The 24554-nt window shown below is 44.6% G+C and overlaps 2 protein-coding genes across 2 annotated transcripts; both read right to left on the bottom strand.

The window, feature by feature from the left end:
* Window positions 1-2094: 2094 nt before the first annotated feature.
* On the bottom strand, window positions 2095-6243 carry fcer1g (Fc epsilon receptor IgFc epsilon receptor Ig). The gene is made up of 5 exons (XM_080023368.1): window positions 6040-6243; window positions 3645-3736; window positions 3225-3266; window positions 2821-2844; window positions 2095-2534 (listed from the first exon to the last, which is right to left on the bottom strand). Exons 1-5 carry the CDS (start codon window positions 6098-6100, stop codon window positions 2481-2483), a joined length of 273 nt encoding a protein of 90 aa, XP_079879494.1. The 5' UTR covers window positions 6101-6243; the 3' UTR covers window positions 2095-2480.
* A 352-nt stretch (window positions 6244-6595) lies between these two features.
* Window positions 6596-22616, bottom strand: ndufs2 (NADH:ubiquinone oxidoreductase core subunit S2). The gene is made up of 14 exons (XM_080023707.1): window positions 22480-22616; window positions 19665-19768; window positions 19345-19535; window positions 18772-18892; window positions 17672-17784; window positions 13679-13753; window positions 13477-13554; window positions 13258-13343; window positions 10275-10394; window positions 9634-9763; window positions 8769-8864; window positions 8166-8249; window positions 6934-6991; window positions 6596-6801 (listed from the first exon to the last, which is right to left on the bottom strand). Exons 1-14 carry the CDS (start codon window positions 22584-22586, stop codon window positions 6764-6766), a joined length of 1401 nt encoding a protein of 466 aa, XP_079879833.1. The 5' UTR covers window positions 22587-22616; the 3' UTR covers window positions 6596-6763.
* Between the last annotated feature and the right edge of the window lie 1938 nt (window positions 22617-24554).

The following is a 24554-nucleotide window of genomic DNA, read 5'->3' as shown; positions in this document are numbered from 1 at the left end:
TTTGGGGGAAAAAAAAAAACAAACCAAACAAACAAAAAAACCCCAAAAACAAAACCCCAGAAGGTGCAGCTCGAGCTGCCTCTTTGGGATACACCTGTCGTCTACCTCCGTCCCTCCCTCCGTCCGTCCCTCCCTCTCTTTCTCTCTCTCTCTCTCTCTCTCTCTCTAACACACACACACACAGACACAGAGGCACAAACACACTGGAAAAGTCAACTTTCCTGTTTGGTCGAAGCAGCGTGACAGTTATTCTCTCTCGCCTTTACATGCTCTGGCAGGCGGAGCGGTTGGAAAAACAAGAGTGCTCTTCTGGTTGTAACGACCGGCGGACATTATGAGCGCGGTGGATGTTCACCGTTCAGGTGACTCCTAATGACCTGGACGGTGTGTGTGTGTGTACCGCAAAGTAATGCCGGGATTCTTTATATTTAACTTTATATTTCATCCTCACACGTTTTGTTCCTAATATAGCGCCGATTACTCAAAATATTCCACAATATGAGTACTTCTACTTTGAAAAGAGATATAAACTGAAGTATAAGTGAAAACAGTGGCCTGCTCAAAAATGACACAATAAAAGTACCGTTAGTTTAAGAAGATACTAACATTTACATTTAGTCATTTAGCAGACGCTTTTATCCAAAGCGACTTACAATTGTTCAAAGACCGACGGACGCAGCCATCAGGAGCAATTAGGGGTTAAGTGTCTTGCTCAAGGACACTACAGCATGCTAGCAGGAGGAGCCTGGGATCGAACCAGCAACCTTTGGATCACTAGACCACCAGCTCTACCTCCTGAGCTGCCATCCCCAATCTACTAAGTCAGATATAAGTAAAAAAAACAGTAGCATGCTCAAAAATTACATAATAAAAATACTTCCACTTTAAAAAAAAAAGTATAAACTCAAATATAAGTAAAAACAGTAGCCAGTTCAAAAATTACACAATAAAAGTACTGTTAGTTTAGGAAGATACTAAGTCAGATATAAGTTAAAACAGTAGCATGCTCAAAGATTACACAATAAAAGTACTGCTACTTTAAAAATAGACTAACTCAAATATAGGTGAAAACAGTAGCCTGCTCAAAACATACACAATAAAAGCGCGGTCACTTTGAAATGTTTCAAATATAGTATACGATAAATAATAAACTTACTTTGGCAAAAGTTGAGTGCGTCTCTCTGTCAGGCGCTGCTCAGCAGTGGAAGCTCTAATCTGATTGGTTGAAGTGGAAGCAAACGATGTGAACAACAAAAAGAAAAAAGAATAAGAATGACTGATCAGATACGGAATATAACACCCCTAACACGTTCACAAAGAGAAAAGTAAAATCTATTGCTTAATAAATCGACCCGGAGAAAAATAAAAACTCAAGAGATTACGTAGGTATGTGGAACGACAGTCACCACCTGCCACCACAGCGTATGGAGTAGCTGAACTATATGCAGATTAATGAGACAAGTTATCGCCTCATGCTCCTTAACGCACATGGAACATTCACATGCGCGTTAAATATTCACGTTTCACCTCAGCAACTGATGTCTCGGACAGAACCCTGATGAGAGCTGATAGGTTGTTATTAAGGAAACCACGAAACCTCATCCGAAGTAGTTCAAGTTCAAGTTCAAGAGATTATTTGTCACATACCTACACATACTGCAGCGGTTTCGAGGTCATGGCGATATTAACTATTTTATTCAGCTGTTTACACAGGCTTATTGGATATATTTGCTTATTCTTGGGCATATGCGAAAATTTGACAAGATTTGCGATGTTAAAGTGTAATAATAGTGTGAATGGCGGCAGCAGTGAGTGTGTGTGTGTGTGTGTGTGTGTGTGTGTGTGTGTGTGTGTGTGTGTGTGATGTCGTCATTGCCACCCTGTGGTATGGAATGAAAATTCACTCTCTCACTTCCTTGCCTGTGTACTGAATGTGTGTGTGTGTGAGAAGAGGAAGTGAGTCGGACTGTATGTGGGGTGGGAGGCTGGTTGCCATGGCGCCCAGACACGGAAATCACCCTCAAACGGGGCAGCCTTTCTTGCGTGTAGCCGTAACCTTCCGACCTTCAAAACACCAAAGATGGACCCAAACCATGCGTTGCCAGAACTGTTTATTGGAAGTTGCGCTGTGATATAATATATTAAAGCCCATTTGAAGCGTTTCGAAATTGCCAATAAAATATAACAAAACAGTTGAACAGTCCTCAAACTGACAGAAGGGAAGAATTACTTACTTCAAAAAAATATTTAAATTAATTCTGTCTGGTGACTGGGCAACTGGTTGAACTTTATTTTCACACACACACACACACGCATGCACGACGAACAGGAAATGACCAAACCCGTCATTTCACTGGCATTAAAAAATAAAAGCAAGTTAAGATACAGAATCTTATATATGCAATACTATAAGAAAAATCCGACAAACAAAATAAAAGGAAGAAGCTGTCTTTGGGGCACTTTTGTTCTCATATCTGGAGTTATTTCCTCACGCCGATGACCTCGTATGTGTCCTGGACTCGAGTGTTCAAATCCTGAAGGAAAGGAGACGGATGATGTCAACAGAGCTGTCAATAGAAGTAGTAGTAGTAGTTGCAGTAAGAATGAAAATATCAATAAAAATATCAATAATGATAGTAAAATAATAATCAAAAATATATTTGTGTGGCAATGTTCCCATTCTTACAAAGCAGCAGATACGTATGAAAGAAAAGAGGACAAACGATACGTTCGCCGACAAATTGTCCGGCCGACGCCTTTGCTGAAGGTTTACACACGTGTACACATGTATGGACGTTCGCAAACATTTTTAGCGCTCACCGTGTAGACCCCCTCCTCAGCCACCTGTCAGGGCGACGCAGGAAAAGGGAAAAAAAAAAAAAAAAAAAAGAAAGAAATGTTACGGCACGAAACGGAATCCATTGCATCTTTTACCCACAAACCACTCGGCTTCCTCTTAAAACGGCCAAGAAAGATGGAGGCCAAAATGCGGTGTTGCTTCGCGCACAGCGGGGTGCAGATACGTGCGAGATGAGGTGCGAAAGAGACTGGAACGATCACCACCGAGCGGTATTCATACATTTAAGGGTCATATGTGGTTCTTTCGCAAGGAGATGTTTTTGGGGTTTTTTTGGTCATTTTCATACACACGTAAGTGCGTGTGTGTGTGTGTGTGTGTGTGTGTGTGTGTGTGTGTGTGTGTGTGTGTGTGTGCGCGTTCTTACAGTCTTCGCTGGGCTCGTCTTGGCCTTCCTGGAGTGCATGATCTGTTGCAGAGGTTGGCAGTGCGCATGGGTGCACGTTATTTCGGGTTCATTTATTTGTACAGCTCGTTTATTTTCATCTTCATTCGCATGACATACATATTTATACATAAATTACAAATGATGTTTTACATTTTATCTATTCATTTAGACAGAGATGATTCATTCCATCATTCGTATTGTAGATTTAAAACCTTATTCGCTCAGTAAAAATACATTCTCCGTCTCCTCACATTTTATGGATATGAAAATGCAATCATAATTTAATCATGTAATATGTTATGCAACGCAGTTATATTCTCCTACAACAGGATTTGCGCTACGAAATGTGTCGAAACATTTGTCGTCGATTAATTCATTTCAACCGGGGCATTGGCGCACCTTCATCCTGCAGTACAGCGCGGTCAAGATGATCCCGTAGACGAACAGGATGCCGTCCAGCACGTAGCAGACCTGCGGCTCGCTGAGCGCCGCTGAAGGGGACGAAGGGCTCGATCAGGCAGGGGAAAAAAAAAACAAAAAACATTTACAAAATCACATGGCGGCGGCGCCGCCCGGAACTCCGCCCGCACTTCCCGCATAGAGCGGGAGCCTTTTCCCAGCGTGGAAAAAAAATAAATCAATCAAAAAACAAAACCTTTCCCGCTTCCCCCCCGCAGCGAGTCCCCGGCGCTCCGCCCTCCGCCCATTTACCAACAAATGTTATTGCATTTTCGGTCGTGAGAGTGTGCCGGTGGTGGCGAGGGGACTGAAGAAAGGGGACACGATCGCGGGACAAAGGTGTTGGATAAATATCTGGTTGGAGGCCCAGTATTCAGAAGGACACTGCAGCGGGTGGTAGAAAAACCCTCGACCCCGGCGTCACTTCCGGTAGTCGTGTCGGGCCAAAAAAACCCGTGGCATCAGCCGGAGATTCCCGACCCATCCCGGCGCCGCCATCGGACGCCGAAATTCCGCGTGGAAGCCAAACTCTCCATCGAAATGAATGGACTTGCGGTTTGTCCTCGTCCCCTGTCGTGTCCAGCGTGAAGCGGGACTTCAGGTAACCCTGCGCAACGCGGCGCGCCGGCCGGAGCGCCGCCGTTGGAATCATCCGATTAGTTTGATCAGTTAGGTTTAATAAATTGAGTGATTATTATTTTTAATAATCCCTTAATCGGCGGCGATTAATTCATTCATTCGGTTTCGACAGTATGCAAGTCAATTATGTTTGGAGATGTGCGTTCAAATCATGGACCGAGAGAGATTGCATTTATAGGGTGCAGAATTTCATGCCAAATACAGGCCAGTAAAAAAAAAATAATAATAAACGTCGTTGATACCGATAACTATATTAAATATAACACTAACAATATATCTGAGTGTCTAATAGACTTCACATTTTTTATATCATTGTAATTTCTAAGTATTAATAATGCCCAGCAATATTTTTGCTCATTGTAATCAGTCAATCCTACATGAAGGATTTACTGTTTGATGCATTTTGGGCTTTGAATTCACTGCATCACTGCATCCCCAGAGATTTGTACGTGTGTTTCCCTCCCCTCACTGTTAACTTGGTTCAGTGGGATTTTTTACGGAACTTGTCTGAGCTGGATTGCGCAAGGTGAATTTCACCATCTCCTCTGACACCCGCAAACATCACGAGAGATTGTACCTGGTAAACTGAGGAGTTTAAAGTCAAAATGTCGAGAAAGGAATAAACTCAAAAAAAAAAAAATAATAATAATAATAACAGAGAAATAGAAATTCTGAAAGACAGAATCTCAGAAAGAAAGTCAGAAACAAAACAAAGATTTTGAACAAAATTTCAGAAAGAAAAGAAAAAGAAATTCTCAGATAGAAAACAAGAGATCGTCAGCGCCCGGTTTGTTATTGGTCTCGTTTGTTTTCGGCTTCCTCAGCCCGTCGGACTTGAAGGGTCTCTGGAGATTTAAGTGTTTGTTTTAAAAGGATTTAAGGGCTCTGCAGAACCCAAAAACCCACCTGGGGGCGGAGGAGGAGGAGGAGCGGGTCTTGCTTTGAGTCCGTTCCAGCGCTTGCAAAAGAGCGTCGTTATCAAATGTCTCCGGGAATGACGCAGATCAAGTCAGCGTTCGCCTAAATATAAGATGGATACATAGCCTTGTAATTTTATTTTTTTATTTTTTTATTTTTAGGAACTCTTTATGAAATTGATCAATTCTGTGTGAACGCCACCCCCTATTTCATTTAATAGTCATACATTTACAGTACGTTCCTGTTTCTTTGGGACAAGACTCATATCCTGTGGTTTCAGCGGGATGCTCCAAATAGCGAATGAGTGGGGCCAAGAAAAAAACAAACAAAACCCCCCCCCCCCCCAAAAAAAAAAACCATGAAATCTGCTCGTGACGGGGAGATTTTTTGAGAGTTCACTCAATTACATTTCTATTTTTCCCCCCGTTACAGACACAGAACGTCTCATTCAGTACTGGGCCTATGTAAAAGGACAGGCGGAAGAGTTCACTTTCAAATATGCGAGAAAACCTATCGCAGACTGCAATGTACAGAACATACAAAACTTACTCTGCAAGTCATGGTTTAGGATTTGAGGCTTCTTAAAAAAAATAAAAAAAACACAAATTAATCAATGAATTAATCAAAACCCTCTCTGCTTTCGCCGTCTCGCCCCGTCCGATCGGAAAATAACTAAATTTTAATTCGACAACGGAACAACGCAGTTTTCACCCACGGGTGGAAACAGAGCGTTGAAAAGGTGTTGGGTTTTTTTGGAAAGCGGTTAGTCAACACTCACCGGCACGTCCGAAACTCATCCATAGAAGGACGGCCACAGGTGACGGGCCTTTGCCCCACATGGCGGCGGCTCCGGCAGCTCGTGGCGGGCCTCGTCGGGCGGGTCGGTGGGCTTGTGGGCCGAGGGGGGGCCTCTCTGATTTGGGCCGACGGACGGAAACCTCCGCGAACGAGCGCGAAGCGGGAAGTTGTCTGTCGTTCTCCCTCCCCGTTCCGACTTCTTTTGTGTGAAGGCACGTTTTTCGCTCGCAGCTTGTGAGGGGAAGTTGTGGTCTGGGCTGTCAAAAGTCCATCGGTCTCAGATCAGAGCAGATGAAACCAGGCCACGCCCCCCCCGGGCCCCCGTCCCCCAAACCCCTTTCATAAGACAAACCAGAGGAAGGACAGAGTCTTGGGCTTGTGGTCTCCTCTGCTATTTAGATGTTTGATTTTGGTGTTTTCACACACCAAGGGGAGAAAACAAGATGGCGGGCCGACAAGCGGGCCACCGATTAAGGCGCCATCCATTTGGTCAATCTCCAATCTATCTAATAAATAAAACACCCGTAAATCACAGCTCGGTCATAAAATATTTATTAGGGTTAGTTAGGCGTTGTACACCGGCAATGAGAAGTGCATTCGTCCGCCACACGCCTCCCCGGGATGAGCGGTGAATAAACACGAAACCTGACACGAGCGGATCGCTGGAGGAAGGGTGGAGGACGACTTTCGGAAGCAGCGGCTTCTCAGCGGTCCACCTCCCCGAAGACGATGTCCTGTGTACCTGTCGTGAGGCGAGAGAAGAAGCCGTGATAGCGGGGCGGACCCGACGCGCAATCGCGGCACAAACTGGTTCCCCTTTTGATCGTTTGACGCTGCGGAGCGGCGTCGGCTTCAGAGTCGGTTACTTTCTTACCGATAATGGCCACCACGTCAGCCAACATGTGTCCTTTCGTCATCATATCCAGACCGGCCTAGAAGAGGGGGCGACATTTCCTTGTTAGTGGAAAAAATAAATAAAAAAAAGAAACAAAAAGGAGGGTTACGGACACGGGGGTCCAGCTGCCTGGGCGGAGAGCGCCGCACCGGGCCGTTTCGCGTCGCGCCTTTGGAGGGAAAAACCGACTCTGCATCGGGAATAAATCCCCCAATTTGTCGTTGTTATCGCCGCAATGATCGATTATCGTTTTTAATCGCCCGGCCCGCATTCCTCCCAAGGTTCCCAGAACTTCCCACGGTGCGAAGGCGCCTTCTGTTTATAGTTTGCGGGGCGGCATCGGCTCAAGTCGCAAGCGGCTGGACGCAAGTGAGCTCCGAGAGACGAGGCTGGGACTTGCGTAACTTCAGGTGATGATGACGTCACGGAGCAACACCGCTACCGAAACGAATCAAACTGCTCAACTTCCGGTAAAATGACGAGAGCTTTTCACTCATTTCTGCTGCAAACGGACGTCGAAATTGATCGAACTCGAACGACAAGACGTCTGAAATGTCCCGGTTCTAATGGGACCATGACTGTGCTTACGATGGCTGTCTTGTTCCAGATACTTTTAGCCCGAGAAAAGCCGAGAAGAAACATTATGAGGGGCTGGACCCCTAATAAATATAAATTATATAATAAATACAATAAATAAATAATAAAATACATAATAAATTCAAATAATATACAACATAATAAAATACCCTGCTTCCTAAATGATGCCGATATAAACACGCGTTAATATTTAACACACATAAAAATGGTTTATGGCCTACAGTTCTCCTTGGGAATTATGTTATCGGAAGTGTTCGGGCTTTTGTGACTGAGGATAATTAGCGATGAGGTTCATAAATTCAAAAATACAGGCTTAACAGGGCCTCCGCGAGCTGGGGTTTCGGTCGAGGGGCGAGGGCTGCTCTGTGTACTTTGAAAAACGGCCCGACAGGGTTTTCTAAAATTGACTTAATGAACTCTAAGCAGCCTCAAGGAGAAGCCGTAAAAAAAACCCCCCAAAAAAAAAAAAACGTTGAATAATTAAGGGAGGGGGGTATTTAATAATTCACGGTGTCTTGCAAAGTTTATTTATTTTAAATTATTTATTTCCACTTAATTTAAAAATAAATACATAAATAAATAGATAAATCGGTAGATAAATGAAAAACACTCGCCAAGTGAGCGAATCCGGGAGCTTTGATCTTGCAGCGGTAGGGTCTGCTGGAGCCGTCCGAGACGAGATACACACCAAACTCTCCCTGGGCAGGGAGGCAAGGACACACACACACACACACACACTTTAGACAACCAAGACATCAGAGTTAGCCCAGGGTTAGCGGGTCGTCCATTTCAGAAGTCCTGCGCACACGGATCACAAAGGCACAAGAGCTACATACAGTCCATAGTATGGTCAGACATATAAGTCCCGCATTTTTAAAATAAGCATTTGTGTGTGTGTTTGTTTTACTGTAGTTGTGAGGACCGGTCTCCGAATGGACCATTTCTTTGGTTTAGAAGTGAGCCAGAAACATGGGTCCTCACTTACTAGGTGTATTTACTCAGAACTCACTTTGATACCAGTACAAGGTGTGTGTGTGTGTGTGTGTGTGTGTGTGTGTGTGTGTGTGTGTGTGTGTGTGTGTGTGTGTGTGTGTGTGTGTGTGTGTGTGTGTGTGTGTGTGTGTGTGTGTGTGTGTGTGTGTGTGTGTGTGTGTGTGTGTGTGTGTGTGTGTGTGTGTGTGCGCGCGATCATAGGTCTGGGGAGTGGGGTCGGCTACCTTGGGGGCCTCCACGGCTGTGTACGTGGACCCCGGAGGGACCTGGTAGCCCTCTGTGTACAGTTTGAAGTGGTGGATCAGAGACTCCATGGACATCTAAGCATGGAGGAACACGGGGAGAAAAGACAAGATAAGAAAAGATAAACCTTTATTAGTCCCACAACGCCAGCAGCAAAAAGTGAACAGAAAATAAAGAGCATCAATAAAGAGTAACTAAAAGTAAGCAAGCATCAAGGGAAGCACTATAAACAATGTCAAATGTATAAAAATATATACCCAAGTAGAAACAACATAAATAGTAAGCAGCGTATTAAAAAGTATTGCACATATTTAGACAAATTGCACATCAGAGATCGTGCTTTTTTTGATAAAAGATAATTATATTAAAAGCTAGAATTTGGGAGTCTTAAAATTCCATCTTGCAATCAAAAGCAGATCACTTTTTTTGGAAAAACTATCTTCATAGAACCTATTTTTAATTAAGACAGCGTTAATTCAGTTTAATTTCTCATCCGTTTAATCACCGCATACATTGATTTATTCCCAGTTCACTCAACAACTTAGAGAATTTTAAGACTTTATATGATTTAGCAACATTTTGCATTTTTTCTAAAACACACAAGTCACTCTGAAAACACAAGGAAATAGTTGCAAATTATAAACAGCTCTCGAGAATGGAGAAATGAGAAGTATAGAGGATCCAAAAATAGCCAAACAACTTCACAACTTCGGTGCTACAAGAAACCAGTAGATTTAGAAATGCGTTTCGGAAACGATTTATAAATTGGGGAGCAAAAAAAAAAGTCAAAGTTTAAGACAAACATGGATTATTTAAAGCCACCCGCTGCCTGGGAGACGCACACACCTTCATCTCGGACCTCTTGGGCGGGGCCACTTTGGCGTCGTCCACCTTCACCTCGCCCTCCGGCATCTTGTTGAGGGCCTGGATCATGATCCTCAGGCTCTGCCTCATCTCCTCCACCCGGCAAAGGTACCTGGGAGGGACACACACACACACACACACACACACACACACACACACACACACACACACACACACACACACACACACACACACACACACACACACACACACACACACACACACACACACACACAGACGTTGGTCTACGATTTCACTGGGCAACAGCAACACAAATACACTTATTGGTAGAAGATAAACTGGGTCATAATCAAACAGCAAAATATAGATTCATATAATGTGATCTTTCCCCTGACGTAAGAAAATAAGCTAAAATGTGAGAACTTTCTTGGTGGGATGAAAATTTGAACCTAGCCAATACCTCTAACACAAGTATTCATGTGTTCATTTCTGGAGTTTGCATTACTGTAAACTTGGACATCAGGGGCAAAATTCCTTTAATGAATAATCATATCGGCCCTGGAACAAATCCTTCAACGCCTAGATACGGGAACATAAAACACTGTCAACTCCACACCTTAGCTTTAAAAGGACATAATCCCAGACTAAAATCGCCCCCCGACCTGTCGTAGCAGTCTCCCTTGCTTCCGATGGGGACGTCAAACTCCACCTCTTCGTACTTGTCGTACGGCTGGGACTTCCTCAGGTCCCACTTGATCCCCGAGCCTCTCAGCATCACACCGCTGATGGGAGACAGGAGGAAAGCGGAAAGGTGAGAAGTTTCAAAGTAAGAGTCCCCCACCTTATATGACAGGAGCTAAAAGCACTTCAGGGGAAGGGCGCTGGGCAAAACATAACCTAGATTCAAAAGGTTTATTCATTACATACATAAACATACTTTCATACATACACTACTCACAAAAAGTTAGGGATATTTGGCTTTCGGGTGACATTTATGGAAAATGTAAAAAGTTCACGCTACAGTGATATTATATCATGAAAGTAGGGCATTTAAGTAGAAGCATGCAATGGTGATTTCCTTGGTCTCATGATGTCAAAATGTGAACAGCATGATGAAGAGGACTGTTTAAATGCCAATTGTAATTGAACCAGGAAATGTATTGGTCGATTCATGGATCAAACACCTGTTGTGAATTTTGCTGTTCGGCTCCTTGTTAGAGAACAGCAAGTTGTGCAAAAAGTTCTAAACATTCAACAGTTGGACATGTGCAATCAAAAGTTTAGAGAAGGTCAAATTAATTTCAACTGTAAAGATTATAGTGCATTTTAGGTTCATCCAGAAATTTCGCCCGACAGCCAAATATCCCAAACTTTTTGTGAGTAGTATATATGCAGTGAAATGTCTTTGCAACGCACCCGGAGATTATGCACAATAGGTACTAAACTAAACATAATAGCTTACCTAATTCATACCTGGCAACTAACTGAAACTAACTGATTCCTAAAACGTAATGTCACCTTAGTCAATAGAATGATATAAATAAAGATAAAATAAGACTCAAAAGGTAATACAGAGAGGGGGAACAAAATAGAAGTAAAGGGAATAGAGTTCCGTGTATGGGATAGGTTATTTGTTTATACAGATATGTGCAGTAAAGTGCACTTGAATAAAGTGTGTATGGAGATATACAGTACAGTATACAACAGTACACAGACAGAGCAATATAGTAACACTGAACAGAACAACAATAAAGGGCAGTATGGAGTTACACAGTAAAGTGATACAGTATGCAGTACAGTCTGCTACATACATTACAGTAAGGCAGTGGGGCCTGTGTGTGTGACTCAGTGAGGACCCCTGGTGAGTTCAGCATTGTCAGTCCTTATGGCTTGCGGGAAGAAACCGTCTCTGTTCTAACTGTGTGACTACAGAGGCGCTTGCCCGACCGCAGCAGCTGGAACAGTCCGTTGTTGGGGTGATGAGGATCCTTCATGATCCTACGGGCTCTGCTACTACACCTCCTGGTGTATAGGTCCTGCAGGGAGGGGAGGGTAGTTCCGGTGATACGTTCAGCTGAACGCACCACCCTCTGCAGGGCCCGCCTGTTCTGAGCAGTAGTTCCCAAACCAGGCAGTGATGTTGCATGTCAGGACGCTCTCCACTGCTCCACAGTAGAAGGACTTGAGGATTCTCACCGAGACCGGGAATTTCCTCAGCTGCCTTAGGTGGTAAAGATGCTCCCTCGCCTTTCTCACCAGAGTTTCTGTTTGTAAAGTCTATGTTAAGTCCTCTGTGTTATGGACTCCCAGGTACTTAGAGCTGCTCACCCTGTCAACAGAAGTCCCATTAATCACCAAGGGCGTGTACGTCCTCGGTTGTAAACGCATCCTAAGGTCCACAATCAGCTCCTTAGTTTTGCTGACGTTCAGGTGACGTTCACCTCCTCGCGGTAGGCCTTCTCATCGTCATCGTAGATCAGGCCCACCACGACAGTGTCGTCAGCCAACTTGATGATGGTGTTGGAGCTGGACCCGGCCACACATGTGTGTGTCATGTGTGTACAGGAAGTACAGTAGGGGGCTGAGGACGCAGCTCTGGGGTAATGCTGTGTTCAGGGTAAACCGCGTCTGTTTATCTGTTCTGCCGGTACGCAAACTGCAGCGGGTCCAAGGTGCGGGGGAGGGGGGGGGCACAGATGTAATCCTTAATCAGCCTCTCGAAGCATTTTGTGACCACCGATGTGAGGGCCACCGGATGGTAGTCATTCAGGCAGGCTGGAGAGGCGATCTTCGGGGCAGGAATGACGGTGGACCTCTTGAAGCAGGATGGGACCACCGACTCAGCCCGACTTATCCTAGTAAGCACCGGGGCTAGCTGGTTAGTACAGGTCTTCAGTACCCGTCCAGATATGCCATCTGGGCCCGCAGCTTTCCTGGTGCTCACCCGCATCAGAGTCCTCCTGACATCATGCTCAGACACAGAGTGCACGCTCATCCACAGCGGTGTAATTCCAATTAGCTGGCGAGCTAGCGGTGTTGTTGTTCCCAGACAAACCACACAAAAAAGGAGTTCAGTTCATTGGCTAGGGAGGCGTTGGCGGCAGGGAGTGGAGGCGCTCCTCCAGTTTGGAGACCGGCTTTGGGCAGTGCTGGATGGGCTCGGAGCCTGGCAGGGAGCGTGGGGGTTCTGCGCTGCCGTCCCCACAGAGCAGTACCCACACACAAAACGGTTCAAGGTCCCGCATGCGGTGGGGGGGGGGGGGGGGTGCGCATATATATATATATCTCAATAACTGAAAATGAGCGTGTCTACCCGGGTGTCATGTTTCCATCTCAGCCGATTGGAGCCGGAGCCGATTGAAACCTGTAACCACTGCAGAATCATTTGTCCCGGGGAATAAAACCCGGGTGTGATCTTTCCCGCAAATGACAAATGCCAGAAGTTCGCGGGTGTTACCAGGTTTTTCATGCAGTTGAAAAAGCGGTATAAGTCATTGTTTGTCAAATGCCGATGCGATAATCATTTTGGGTTTTAAATGTTGGGGGGGGGTATCATTCCATGGAAACAGAGCGTTAATCGAACATCTAAGACCTTCTTGTGGTGTGGGGACATCCAAAGATTTGAATAAGGCACAGACACGCTACCTGAAGCCGTAGTTGAGGGCCTCCTCAGTGGTGACCACCCCGATGTCCACTGTGCGGTTCTTCCAGATGCGGTTGTTCGTCAACATCTGCCCAAAAAAACAAACGCAAAGAAGACTTTGCGGCTTGTGGGGCAGCTCCGAAAGATGAGCACGGACCAATTGGATGAGCCCTAGAGCAAGGCGGGCGCCGGGTCTTGGTCGCTTAAATAGTCACACAAACCTCTTCCACCTCGTCAATCCTGATGGAGAAGTTCTTGCACCACTCGTAGATGTCGTCCATCAAGCCCAGGGGCATGTCCTGCAAGCCAGTGAGGACACATCAGCAAGAAAGCACTCATCCCACTGCTGGCTTTACTTTTCAAACCAAATAAGTTTGTATGTTGGAAATAATTACATGTTTATAAATATTTATTTCCCTCTACCTGGTGCACGCCACCCGGTCTGACGTAAGCCGCGTGCATCCTGGCCCCAGACACCCTCTCGTAGAACTCAAACATCTGTGAAGGAGTCAGCGTTTACACAGTCACAATTATTACATCATCGACCGATTACTAATATTTGAGCTGACTAATCGTTGTGCAAAATCATGAAGATACCATCATCATTTTTTCCCCCCATCCAAATTTAACGGTGGTTTTAACCTGTTAAGCCCGATAGACCTGAGGGCGGTTCTGCAGCACAGTCCATATTTGACCAGCTTTGGCAAGCTCAGCTTTTAAGCTGAGTTTAAGCTTCCGGTATTAGCGGAAACTAGCCTTCCAGGGGAATCCGTAGCTGTAAAACATGTCATTGTAGCTCACTGAGAAGAGGGCGTAAATTAGCTCTAAAGTCGGCTATCTTTTTTGACAAAGAAGTAAATGGGCTTGACTATTTTCAAACGGGTCCCTTGACCTCTCACAGCAACATATCTGATTGAAATTGGGCTCATCAGAACCGCAAGAGTCTCACCTTTACAGCCAAGCATGGCATACGTCAGCTACATAGGGCACGTTAGCGTCGAGGTCCTAAAGGGATCGTTTTCTGCATGCAGATAAACAGTTAAATAAAAATACATTTTGCCTTATTTTTCTTTCTTGCACACTGTGGTACCCAAACAGTCATGGAGTTGTAGAAATTGGGTACCGTGACAAAGCGTCAAGAGACTCTTTTGAATCCAAAAGAGCCCAATTGCATTCACATGTGATAAAATATGGCTTCATTAATAACCATTTCAAATCAATTTTCATAATAATCTTTTAACTGATAGTAGTAATCGGTCAAAACTATAATTGTCGGTTTACAGTGAATTATTAACATCCCTACTGTATAAAACACGGAATCCTGAGACCTAGACCATTCAGAAAATGTAGGGGATGTCCAGGTACATTGAAGATAAGTGGGTTTTTCTGCGCTATTTTCAGAAAATAGTGCTAGTCATCCAATTGTTAAAATTGCATAAAACTTCAATTTTCAAATGTTACTGATACTGCATTTCCCTTTTTTTTTTTTTTTTTTTAAGTGTTATAAAATATGAATATATAAGTGTCACAGGGAGTTTCCGTGGCATTTCAGTTCCTGCAGCTAAATGACTCCATCGGTTATTCACACCGTAGTCGTCTCCTAACAAGGATAATCACATCCTATGCAAGCTTTTACAGCCAACTATATACAGTAAACAAATAAACCTCATTAGGATATGCCTTGAAATGCATCATCTCGTAAAGTTACTGAACATGTTTACCAACTAGAGATGTACTTATTGTAATTTTCTTAGCCGATTCTCATGTCCGATTTTATTTTTACTTTATTTTTTTTTAATCTGACCTGCCGATTCCGATTTTGGCTGATTCTGATTTTCATTCAATTCGTATGTTCATAATAAAACATTGACTGTTACATAACTTCTGCATTGTCGTCTGGTCATTTTGAGTTGATATTAGTGATGGGAGGATTCAAATGTTCTTATCATTGGGTATTATCTGCTGTACGTCAATGACAAATACATTGTGTGATCTGATCACGCTGATGTGGTAGGACAGCTGCACATACGGACTACCGCTGCAATTTTCAGTTGCCACAATAGTGAGATTGCTGATTTTGACACTGTATTTATTATTGTTAATTTTTCACAATGGAACAATAATAGAACATGCAACAGTCCCTGAGTTCCAATTAAATGGGACTGTCACCATGTTTCAGTATAATGCAACCTGTAACTGGACACAACATATAACGGTTCAAACTTCAAATGAAAGTCTCTTTTACCTTAAGTGCAAATATACATGTCTATTATATTTATATGGTACTTGCCATTCTAAAATGAATTGCAATCATTGCAAAAAAAAAGTAATAAAGTAATAACAAATGACTGACTCTTCTCACTCTTGTTCATTTGAACTCACTGTGCATTAAAACCAACTGGATCAAATGGAACGACTTGTTTTACTGAGTGACTCGTCCAGAACCGAGTCTCCAAAAAGAGTCAAACTTTTCATCACGAGCGGAGCTCATGCACGAGGAACAATATTGTCAGACGATAAATTATTCATCCTATCTCCGTTTACCTTGAAGTACCTCAAAACAGCGGACATTTTCTTCCGCTCTCTTTTTTGAGCGTCAACTACGCAACTACGTTACATTACTGGTATTGTGTTTGAGTATCGGTGCATTATTACGAGTACATGAGCTCAGAATCAGGCGTGTACTTTTGACCATCATGGCCGATCAAGCTGAAAACCGGCTGATCGATTGGTGCATCTCTTTTACCAACGCTTTTCATGTTGACATTAGTCACATTTTGTGAATTTTTTACTCCCCCACTTTCCATTTTACCTCAGCAACGCAGCGTCAGTGGAAAATAAAGTAGCGCTTAGTTCACGGTATTGTAATTCATTGTTTTCAGTATCCGTATGTGTGTGTGTGTGTGGGTATGTATGTATGTATGTATGTATGTATGTTTATACACTACTCACAAAAAGTTAGGGATATTTGGCTTCGGGTGAAATTTATGGAAAATGTAAAAAGTTCACGCTACAGTGACATTATATCATGAAGGTAGAGCATTTAAGTAGAAGCATGCAATGGTGATTTCCTCATCTCAAACACTGTATTGAAACAAAAGCCAACAACAGTGGTGGGTTTACCACAACAAAAAATGTCAATGTCTCAATAACTTGTCATGTGCCCTTGAGCATCAATTACAGCTTGACAACCACGTCTCATGCTGTTCACAAGTCGACTTATTGTCTGCTGAGGCCTGGCCCCCCACTCTTCTTGAAGGGTGGTCCTCAGGTCATTGAGCTTCTGGGGTACAGAGTTATGAGCCTCTACACGGTGACTCAGCTGATATTCAGGTCTGGAGAAAGTGCAGGCCACTCCATTTGAGGTGCCCCAGTCTCCAGCAGCCGTTCCCTAATGATGCCACCTCCATGAGGTGGAGCATTGTCGTCCATGAAGATGAAATGAGGCCTGTGTTGTTCATGCAGGGGCACAATGACTGGATTAATGATGTCATTCAGGTAGTATGGGCTTGTCACTGTACCATTTACAAAGTGTAGGGCACTTCTGTTTTGACTAGACACACCTGCCCACACTGTAACACCACCACCCCCAAAGGCTCGTTTGGTGACAGCAGTGGCTGATGCATAGTGCTCTCCTTGACGTCTCCAACATCGTTGGCGGCCATCATTTCTGCTCAATGTGAATCGACTTTCATCAGAGAACAGCGCTGAGGCCACTGGTCCCTCGTCCAGCGTAAATGCTCCCTGGCCCCTGCAAGACAATGATGCCTGTGCCTGGTGGTGTGGTCAGGTACCCTTGCAGGTCGTCTAGCACGCAGACCACGCTGATATCAACGGTTTGGAATGGTCTGATGTGACACTTGGGTGCCTCTCACCTCCCTTAAATGTGCCTGGAGTTAAGTGGCATCATCATCTGGTTCTGCAGGGCACTGTTCACAATGAAGCGCTCATCAGTGTGGGATGTGGGATGTAAGCTCAGTGGCCACTTCCCTCTGAGAACATCCTGTTTGAAGCATCGCAATGGCGAGGTACTGTTGATCAATTGTTAGGTGTCGTCTTGGTCTCATGATGTCAAAATGTGAACAGCATGATGAAGAGGACTGTTTCAATACCAATTACCAATAGAGAAGGTCAAATTAAGTTCACCTGTAAAGGTTATAGTGCATTTTAGGTTCATCCTGAAATTTCACCCGAAAGCCGAATATCCCTAACTTTTTGTGAGTAGCGTGTGTATGTACAGTGTGTGTGTGTGCCGCCATGTTTATCTGGGAAATGAGAAATAGAAAAAATAAATTCCTCTATGTTAACATATGCTAAATACACAGAGGCTGGATTTATTCAAAAGCTTTTTAGTTTTACTGTGTTCAGAGGTTAAGAGCCAACCAGGAAAACATTGTGCTGCGGGAAGATTCAGACCTTCTCTCGCTCTTCAAACATCCAGAAGAAGGGGGTCATGGCACCGATGTCCAGGGCGTGTGTTGTGACGGCCATGATGTGGTTCATGATGCGCGTCAGCTCTCCGAACAGCACTGCAAACGCCAGTTACATGTAAGTTACCGCGATAGATTGACATCTTCCGGTACAGTTTACATGCTGGGAGAGGCGGCCTCCATCATACTGCACAACCTCGAGAGGAAGCATCTCCTAAAACAGGGGCTGGCAATTAGCGGCCCGCAGACGTTGATAAGTTGCGGCTCCAGGTTATTATTTGCATTGCTAAAATGATTATTATAAAAAAAATGATACGCATATCAACCAGTTCACATGCCACACCTTGTATTTCTCGCACTGAGAATCCCAAAATAAGTGAAATTCTGCATATATTTCCTCACTCGCACTTGCTTTGTGCCTGTCCGTGCTCGCGTGGTGAACGGCAGATCCTCTCTGCACGCACGTTATGTAAACGCCGCGTGCAATTTCCAAGTTGGAGTGGCATAAAGCATGCGTTCTCTGCGATCCGGCATAAAGGTTCACCGAAAACAAATAGTGTTTTTATTGTAGATGTATTTATTATAATTGCACGCAACTGTGCGTAAAGGGAACACTTTCTCCGTCACCCCCCAACAACGACGACGACAATGTTGTGCATGGCAAATTTTGACAATATACAAGCTCCTGATGGTCATCTGTGGCGTTTCACATCAAATTTTATGACATTATCGCCCCATAATGCCCTGGTGTGCTTATGTCAGGGTTTTAAATTGTTCTTGTGTTGTCACAAGGAGAGAGGTTTTCTATAACACCGCCGGCCAGTCAATCAATCCAGCAGGAAGCAACTGGCCCATAGCCAAAAATGAATTGCCGACCCCGGCACTAAAAGGTTTTTGTTTTTCCAAAGGCTGCCTGGCAATTACTCCTCAGCTACACATAAACCCGTCATTACAAACTACAGAAGGGAAATAACTATCAGCAATAAAACCAAACCAAAACCATGAAACCACGATATTGCACGGCCCAGGGAACAAAAAGATCTAATAATAAAGCATGAGGTGAACAGTTTGGTGGGCGTGTCGTACCTCTGATCCACTGTGCACGGAGCGGCGCCTGGATGTTGAGCAGCTTCTCCACGGCCAGGGAGTAGGCCTGCTCGTTGCACATCATGGACACGTAGTCCAGGCGGTCAAAGTAGGGCAGCGCCTGGTGGAGGCAGAAGACAAGCGAGATGGGGGGGGGGAGTCAGCACAACTGCCATTTTGACGCTTGACCTCAATTACACCTGCCCCCCCCCGCCGCAATCACCATTAGTAGTATTAACATGTAAAATAATTCAAACATGTCATAATTAAGGGCTAGACAGATCAAAGTTTGGACGTTTATGTTGCTTTTTAGGTATTCTCACTCTCCATATTATTGTGGTTTTGGCCAAACGTTTCACCGCAGATGAACAAATAAAGTGATAACTGTTATTCTAGCTTTAGAGTGTTAAATGACTATATCCAGGGTTCATTTATTTTTTATCGACTATGATTTGAGAGGGCTATGACATTTTGAGTGATGAGCATAAATATAGATACATATTCAGTAGTTGTGGAATATATATATTTTTTTATTGGTATTAAATGTCCTTGACACTAAAGATTGCCAAACACCTGCAGGTAGGTCTTGTACTCGATGAGCTTCTCCGTGCCTCGGTGGAGGAGTCCCACGTGGGGGTCGCACTTTTTGACCGACTCGCCGCTTAGCTCCAGCACGAGGCGCAACACTCCGTGGGCGGCGGGATGCTGGGGGCCAAAGTTAATGGTGAGGTTGGACACCTCCTTCTCCATCGGAGGGTCTTTGTCTGCGGGATGGAAGAAGCCAACAAGGGGCGAGAGGATTGAGGGCGGCTATACAAACACATCCCAAAATAACTAAAAAGAGAGTCACAAAACTCCAAAAACTATAACCATGTAGGGCCCGGGGGCTTTACCGTTCCATGGTGGTGGGGTCCATTTCTCATTGATGGCAGTAGGGTACATCACTGCCCCGGCATACTGCTCCGTCCACTCCACATCTGGCTGCCATTGCTTTTGCCTGGGGAGCAACCACAAGAAGAGTCAGCTTGTTGTCCAGTTTGCTAGACGAGCAGGTAAGAGAGTAACAATCTGTCGAATCCCGATCGCTCCATCAACTCCATAAGCAGCGATCCAATCAAAACACACTTTGAGTCTTCTAATTTCACGTGGTCAGAAGTGAACCTTTGTCGTACTCAAGATTCTTAGTCTAAGACTTAACAACACAATGTCAATTTTAAGACAAAGAACAGTGCTTCTGACTTCCCTTTAAATATCTGGTTGAAATTATAGCCAATTGTATTTTTGAGCCGGGCACAAAATATCATCTCATACAGACACGGACAAATTTGTTGGTACCCTTACAGCTCAAAAAAGTGATGAAATTAAAAGCGTTTTTCTCATGTATACCTGCATGCATTTGGTATGTCATAGAGTAAAGCAAAGAAACTGTGAAAGGAGATAAATTATTGTTAAAGAGATCAACTATATTCCAAAATGGCCGGGACAGATTTGTTTGTACCCCTTAGAAAAGATAATAAATAATTGGATTATGATAATTGGATTATAATTAGTGATATTTCAAACAAAACTGTTTTCTTTAATTGGTATCACATGTCTTCCATCTCATAATCAGTCAGTCATTCAGCCTATTTAAATGAAGAAAAGTAGTCACTCTGCTGTTTGGTATCATCGTGTGCACCACACTGAACATGAACCAGAGAAAGCAAAGGAGAGAGTTGTCTGAGGAGATCAGAAAGAAAATTATAGGCAAGCATGTTAAAGGTGAAGGCTATAAGACCATCTCCAAGCAGATTGTTGTTCCTGTGACTACAGTTGCAAATATTATTAAGAAGTTTAAACCAACCTCCCTGGACGAGGCCGCAAGAGGCATACCGACCCCAGATTGAACAGAAGGATAGTGTGAATGGTAGAAAAAGAGCCAAGGACAACTTCCAAAGAGGTACAAGAAGAACTCCACGGTGAAGGTACATCAGTGTCTGATTGCACCATCTGTAGCATTTTGAGTGACAGTGGGCTCCATGGAAGACAGACTGGAATTTGCTAAAATGCATATTGACCAGCTACAATGCTTCTGGGACAATGTCCTCTGGACAGATGAGTCAAAACTGGAGCTTTTTGGCAAGTCACATCAGCTCTATGTTTACAGACGAAAAAAATGAAGCTTTCAAAGAAAAGAACACCAAACCTACTGTGAAACATGTAGGAGGCTTGGTTATGTTTTCTTTGCTGCGTCTGGCACGGGGTGCCTTGAATCTGTGCAGGGCACAATGAAATCTCAAGACTATCAAGGCATTCTGGAGCGAAACGTACTGCCTTGTGTCAGAAAGCTCCGTCTCAGTCACAGGTCATGGGTCCTCCAACAGGATAATGACCCAAAACACACAGCTTAAAGCACACAAGAATGGATTAGAACAAAACATTGGACTATTCTGAGGTGGCCTTCTATGAGCCCCGATCTGAATCCTATCGAACATCTATGGAAAGAGTTGAATCATGCAGTCCGGATAAGGAACCCTTCAAACCTGAGACAGCTGGAGCAGTGTGCTCAGGAAGAGTGGGCCAAACGACCTGTTGACAGGAGCAGAAGTCTCATTGAGAGCTACAGAAATTGCTCGATTGCAGTGATTGCCTCTAAAGGTTGTGCAACCAAATATTTGGTTATGGGTCCCATTATTTGTCCATGCCATTTTCATTTGTTTTATTATGAAAAATATTCTGTTGAATCAAAAATCAAAAGCAAAGTCTGATTTCTATTAAATATGGAACAAAAAATTATGGATGCCAATTACTTTTGTGAGTTTTAAGTTATTTCAGACGAAATAGTGTTCTTTTTTCGTCAAAGGGTACCAAAAAAAATTGTCCAGGCCATTTTAGAATATAATTTATCTCTTTAGCAATTATTTACCTCTTTTCACAGTTTCTTCCCTTTACACTATGACATACCAAAGGCATGCAGGTATACATGAGAAAATAGCTTATAATTATATTATATTATTATTAAATTTATCCATGTCTGTATGGACGGTAGGCCCCTGAATAGTAGCAGTTGATTTGTTGTCTGTCTCTGGCTCACTGTTGCACGCTGGTAATATACACCTGTCTATGTTTTATATCTTTGGATAAACATGTGCTCCACAAAGCCGGTAATCTTATTGTGTCGCCGCTGTCATTTGGCTCCGGGACAAGCCATCAACCTGAGCACTAGCAATCAGATTTGACAGGCGTGACAAACGCAAAACAAGGCAAGTGGAGCAGAGATGTGTGTCCCGACGGCACAACCTCCAAGTTTGGACCAACGTCTCGGTTGGGTACAGCTTACAAGTACGACTTAGTAATTCCCGCTTTGATTTTGATTTAGTTCGCTGTGAAATGGTTACGTTTAAACAAACACTCCCCATCGCCCTTACATGTAAGGAGATGGGGTCAAAGTGGTAAACACTTGAACACGTTGGGTGACAACAAGACACCTCAGGCCCTGATTAATATGTCAGCTAGGCATCTGGACTCATTCATTCACTCACCATCACGTCTCCTGACGACATGATGCATATTCTGAACAATAATGGAAATATAAACTGAATTCGCAGCGGCTTGTTGGCTAGCTAGCGTTACGCATCGCTACATTAGCCGCTAGCTGTATGTAGGGTGTTTGGGAACGTCCGGAAGATGAAATATGAAAGAGCCTCTGTTCTCTTTCTACCGCCTTACCTGCTCTGCAGCACGGCGCAGCCGGGGGTGGCCAAATTACTGCTTAATATAAATTTTGTTGAAGGACGTCCTAGCGTTGCAAGCGACCTCAACATCGTAGCCGCCATCTTGGCTGGCTTGGGTCTTCTTCTTCCCTGCTCTTTATTGGTGGCTGGCAAAACAAGCTGAGAGGCGCATTACCGCCACCTACCGGACACGCAGCGTGGGACAGGAGATCAATAAGTTAAAAAAATAATAATAATTGAATTAAATTGAATTAAATAAAACATTTAATTCAATTAAAAAAAAAAAAAACAACCGTGTGATTGTCTGAGCTGAATCGGTCTATCATGGAAACGTAACGGCTGGAAAGGGGTGACTTCTCGGTGTGTGCGTGGTTGGTTGCGGTGTGAGCGCGGGGTGCGGCGGAGCCCCGTGGGGCCTCTTCTCGGCCCTGTTCGGGAAGCCGCAGGGGGCGTGCGGATGTCCCCATTCCCCGGAAGGAACGTGTCGCCGATCTGATGACCTGTTGTCAATGACACATCCGCCGCATGTGCTGCGCGTTGGCCCGCCCGGGCCGCCACACGCCTCCGGCCAGCGACGCGGGGGAGCGTCTTCTCCGCTTGAAGCGCCGTGTCTAATGGCGCGCCGCCCGCTGGTCTAAAAATGTAATTGCACCGTACGTCGACGGAGACAGCCAGCCAGCCAGACAGACAGACACCCAGATAGACAGACAGACACCCAGATAGACAGACAGACACCCAGATAGACAGACAGACAGACAGCCAGCCAGCCAGCCAGCCAGATAGATAGACAGCCAGCCAGCCAGCCAGCCAGCCAGCCAGCCAGCCAGCCAGCCAGCCAGCCAGCCAGCTAGATAGACAGACAGCCAGATGGATAGATAGACAGACAGATAGACAGACAGCCAGCCAGATAGATAGACAGACAGCCAGACAGCCAGATAGATAGATAGATAGACAGACAGATAGACAGACAGACAGCCAGATAGACAGACAGACACCCAGATAGACAGACAGACACCCAGATAGACAGACAGACAGACAGACAGCCAGCCAGCCAGCCAGATAGATAGACAGCCAGCCAGCCAGCCAGCCAGCCAGCCAGCCAGCTAGATAGACAGACAGCCAGATGGATAGATAGACAGACAGATAGACAGACAGCCAGCCAGATAGATAGACAGACAGCCAGACAGCCAGATAGATAGATAGATAGACAGACAGATAGACAGACAGACAGACAGCCAGACAGCCAGATAGATAGATAGACAGCCAGCCAGCCAGATAGACAGACAGCCAGCCAGCCAGCCAGCCAGCCAGTCAGCCAGATAGATAGACAGACAGCCAGACAGCCAGATAGACAGGCAGACAGACAGCCAGATAGATAGATAGATAGACAGCCAGCCAGCCAGATAGACAGACAGCCAGCCAGCCAGATAGACAGACAGCCAGCCAGCCAGCCAGATAGATAGATAGATAGACAGACAGATAGACAGACGGACAGATAGATAGATAGATAGATAGATAGATAGATAGATAGATAGATAGATAGATAGACAGACAGATAGACAGCCAGATAGATAGATCGATAGACAGACAGATAGACAGACAGACAGACAGATAGATAGATAGATAGATAGATAGATAGACAGACAGATAGACAGCCAGATAGATAGATAGATAGACAGCCAGCCAGCCAGATAGACAGACAGCCAGCCAGCCAGCCAGCCAGCCAGATAGATAGACAGACAGCCAGATAGATAGATAGATAGACAGACAGCCAGACAGCCAGATAGATAGATAGATAGCCAGCCAGCCAGATAGACAGCCAGCCAGCCAGTCAGCCAGATAGATAGACAGACAGCCAGATAGACAGACAGACAGACAGACAGCCAGACAGCCAGATAGATAGATAGACAGCCAGCCAGCCAGATAGACAGACAGCCAGCCAGCCAGATAGACAGACAGCCAGCCAGCCAGCCAGATAGATAGATAGATAGACAGCCAGATAGACAGCCAGATAGATAGATAGATAGATAGACAGACAGATAGACAGACAGACAGACAGACAGATAGATA

The sequence above is a fragment of the Zeus faber genome, assembly GCF_960531495.2.
Source record: "Zeus faber genome assembly, chromosome: 22".
Taxonomy (NCBI): Eukaryota; Metazoa; Chordata; class Actinopteri; order Zeiformes; family Zeidae; genus Zeus; species Zeus faber.
This window is presented reverse-complemented; position numbering and strand designations above follow the sequence as displayed.

Excerpts from the sequence above, each read along its gene's own strand:
- fcer1g (XM_080023368.1), bottom strand. The coding sequence starts at position 6,100 with ATGTGGGGCAAAGGCCCGTCACCTGTGGCCGTCCTTCTATGGATGAGT. Across the intron at positions 3,737-6,039 it reads GATGAGTTTCGGACGTGCCG|CGGCGCTCAGCGAGCCGCAG; the intron begins GTGAGTGTTGAC and ends CGTCCCCTTCAG. Across the intron at positions 3,267-3,644 it reads CGCTGTACTGCAGGATGAAG|ATCATGCACTCCAGGAAGGC; the intron begins GTGCGCCAATGC and ends CCTCTGCAACAG.
- ndufs2 (XM_080023707.1), bottom strand. The coding sequence starts at position 22,586 with ATGGCGGCTACGATGTTGAGGTCGCTTGCAACGCTAGGACGTCCTTCA. Across the intron at positions 13,555-13,678 it reads GACCGGGTGGCGTGCACCAG|GACATGCCCCTGGGCTTGAT; the intron begins GTAGAGGGAAAT and ends ACTGGCTTGCAG. Across the intron at positions 6,992-8,165 it reads CTCCCGGATTCGCTCACTTG|GCCGGTCTGGATATGATGAC; the intron begins GCGAGTGTTTTT and ends CCCCTCTTCTAG.